This window comes from Benincasa hispida, chromosome 9, assembly GCF_027475165.1.
Source record: "Benincasa hispida cultivar pf3 chromosome 9, pf3_genome.v1.1, whole genome shotgun sequence".
Taxonomy (NCBI): Eukaryota; Viridiplantae; Streptophyta; class Magnoliopsida; order Cucurbitales; family Cucurbitaceae; genus Benincasa; species Benincasa hispida.
The window spans coordinates 84,551,232-84,554,431 of NC_143486.1; the positions used below are offsets into that span (position 1 = coordinate 84,551,232).

The 3,200-nt window shown below is 36.2% G+C and overlaps 1 protein-coding gene across 1 annotated transcript; it reads left to right on the top strand.

Annotated features, from left to right (window-relative positions):
- Positions 1–901: 901 nt before the first annotated feature.
- Positions 902–2,948, top strand: LOC120085179 (Mitochondrial glycoprotein family protein). Its single transcript, XM_039041067.2, has 3 exons — positions 902–1,358; positions 1,459–1,790; positions 2,704–2,948. Exons 1-3 carry the CDS (start codon positions 1,122–1,124, stop codon positions 2,861–2,863), a joined length of 729 nt encoding a protein of 242 aa, XP_038896995.1. The 5' UTR covers positions 902–1,121; the 3' UTR covers positions 2,864–2,948.
- Positions 2,949–3,200: the final 252 nt, after the last annotated feature.

Genomic DNA, 3,200 nt, shown 5'->3' on the forward strand with positions numbered 1-3,200 from the left:
TTCACATTTGGAGGATCTGTTGTATTGTGGCGGTCGATGAAACAGACTATAACGACCATTTCCTAAAATCATGCTGAAATTCTTGCAATTCACGAGGTTAGTCGAAAATGTGTATGGCTAAGATCAATGATTCAACACATTCGTGAAACATGTGACTTGTCTTCTAATAAAAATCTTTCAACAATATGATACGAAGGCAACACAACATGCATATCCCAAGTCAAAAGATGATAAAGGAGATAGAACAAAATATATTTCACCAAATTTTTTCTACACTCGTGATCTGAAGAAAATGGTGACATCACTGTACAACAAATTTGTTCGAATGATAACCTGGCAGACTTATTTACAAAATCACTACAACCCATAACCTTTGAAACATTGGTGCACAACATTGGAATGCGGCGACTCAGAAATCTTAGGTAATGTTTTTGTAAGGGGGAATAAATATATTGTATTTTTTAGGAGTATATATTATATGAAAAATGTATTATTTTTCCTTCATTAGAGTTTTTTCTCATTGAGTTTTTCCTAATAAGATTTTAATGAGACATATTTCATATATATAATAGGATATATAAGGGGATATTATAAATATTATAATATGTGTTAGATAGATGTCAAAGCTTAGCGTCAAAGCCAAGTGTCCTCCTTTCATTACCCGTGTTGACCATATGTCATACAACAACCTATACTTAGTGTCCAAATGTGTCACATCCTACTTGCCAAAATCCCTACAAATAAGTAACCATTTCTGGATTTTAAAAACACAATACATTGGGTAAAATCCATAAATTTTGGAGAAAATGGAGAATCTTGAGAAATTTTCATATATTATATTTTATATTATATTTGTTTTAATATTATATTTTATTAATATCCGATCGCTCAAGTTCACAATATTTCTTTTTCATTTTTTCCAAAATAAACCATTTGTTTGTAGATTCTTTTCCTTTTCTTTTTTTTTTTTTTAAATTTATTTAAGACGCGGCCTATTCTCCAACTATCCTAAAACGACGTCGTACAGGGGCTACCGAGAGACTGAACCCTCTTCCGTCGCTTCGTTCCAGTGCCGACCGAAACTCAGAAACTGTAAACTTTAACCGCCGGAATCTTTATTCATGTCGGCCGTTTTCCGATCAGCTCACCGGCAGATTCGATCATCTTACGGTAAAATTCTTACACGTCGATTATGGAAACGCCATTGTTCGCCTTCACAAAGCACCATCATCTCAACATCGCTCTTCACCAGGCCATTTGTTTCCGCCGCCAATCCCAAATCTCCCTTCGACGCCATCACTCTCAGAGTAATTCGTAACGAGATCGAGTACCAGTCCGATTACGCTCCTCCTCATCAGGTTCGCCGACTTTTTTTCATTCCTTCTTTCGATTCATTTCCTCGCCCTACATTTTGCAATTTCTTTCCCCTAATTTCCTTTAATTTGCATAATTTTACAGCCTGCAACGATGTTCAATTCGTTTACGGTTGAAGACCAACCGGGAATGCAGTGGATTACACTGAAAGGGAAATTTGGGGACACTGAAGATATTAAAGTTGAAGCAACGATGTTTGATGGCTGTGAATCTGTTCCCAAACTTGGAGACGATAGCGATGGTGAAGAAGACCTCCGTCTTCATATTAGCGTGCTTGTTGATATTTCGAAGGGGGATGGTTCTGAAGATTTGGAGTTCGTTTGCTCGGCATGGCCTGATTCTTTGGAGGTTCAGAAATTATATGTACTTAAACGCGATAGAATGCTTGCAAGACCCTATATGGGTCCTGATTTTAGGTATGGCTTATATCAAATTCTAAGCTTCTCGTTCTTTCTGTGAATTTCTAGCTGCTTTGGCCATTTTCGTTGATTAATTATAGATTACTTGATCATTTTGGTTTGGATTTGGATGCTTAGTGTTGCTGCCATCATATGTTGCAAGTCTAATTTGTGACCGATTCAAGTGCGACGTTCAAAATCTATCTGCTCCTAATAACTATTCGATATTTCGGTATTGAATTTTCAGCCACATTGTCGTAGTCCCTCAAATGATTTCTCCATTATCACTTTGCTATGATGTGATGCACAATTTAGGGCTTGTTTGAAATGAATTTTTAAGTGCTTAGAAACATTTTTTCCATGTATTTAGAAAGTCATTCCAAACCAATGATATTGAGGCGACTTTGGGTTGTCTCGCCTTTGGTGAAGTCTGGGTAAGTGTCATCAAGAAGGCCTTTGCCCTACTGTGCCTTCGTTTTTACTATTTAGTATTAATCTTTAGGATTTTAGCATTTAGATGTATCTTTATTTATTGCGCGCTTTGCCTTTTTGTCCCCTCTCTGACAAAACCCAAAATATTTTGAGATATGAACGGTAATCGAACTATAAGATGAACTAAGTCTTTGAGATACTTGGACTCTCCCAATTTTGAGATCAGTTTCAAGTCCTAATTCACTTACCAAAATATTGTCTATCTTACTCATTCCCCTTCCCCTCTATTTATAACCCACGAGGACAACAAATTCCCTAGTTAATTACTAATACATACTTAATACTCTAATAATGCCCTAATACCATTCCTATCACTCTCTTGCCTTGAGGTTTGAAACACTATCAGGCCCCTTAGTTAAAGGAAGTTGAGGATTAAGCGTCTTTGTTCTCTAGCTCCTGTTGTCTGCTAATGGCCGTATTGGTTTTTGTTTAACTTCAGGAAATTGAGTGGTGAAATGCAGACAAAATTTCGGAAGTTCTTAGCAGAAAGGAGGATAGATAAGGAGCTCGCTGTATTTTTGCATGAATATATGATGAACAAAGATAGATGTGAACTTATTCGATGGTTGGGAACTGTCAAGTCTTTTGTGGAAAGATAAATCATATGCTTCTTTGACACCATCAAACACAGTTGTTACCATTTTTAAGGTATTCAAGATTATGTTTCTCTTCCTTTTTTTATAATCAGATGCTAACCATAGTTCATCAATCATGATTAATTTTAACATATGCCCAGCTGTTTCCGATTTTGAGGTGAATGAGATTGTGTTAATGAAAAGAAGAGATACAAAAAGGTAAAGGAAAATTATTGATTACAAACAGGTAGAACTTAGTGCCTATGCTAATTACAAATGCTCTCTATCAGTTGGTCGAGAACACCCCAAAAAGGGGAAAAACTTAGTTACAACTTACAAAAGAGCCTTGAAAATTGGCCCT

Coding starts and splice junctions, on each gene's coding strand:
- LOC120085179 (XM_039041067.2), top strand. CDS start 1,122: ATGTCGGCCGTTTTCCGATCAGCTCACCGGCAGATTCGATCATCTTAC. Junction 1,359..1,458: donor ATTACGCTCCTCCTCATCAG/GTTCGCCGACTT, acceptor ATAATTTTACAG/CCTGCAACGATGTTCAATTC. Junction 1,791..2,703: donor TATATGGGTCCTGATTTTAG/GTATGGCTTATA, acceptor GTTTAACTTCAG/GAAATTGAGTGGTGAAATGC.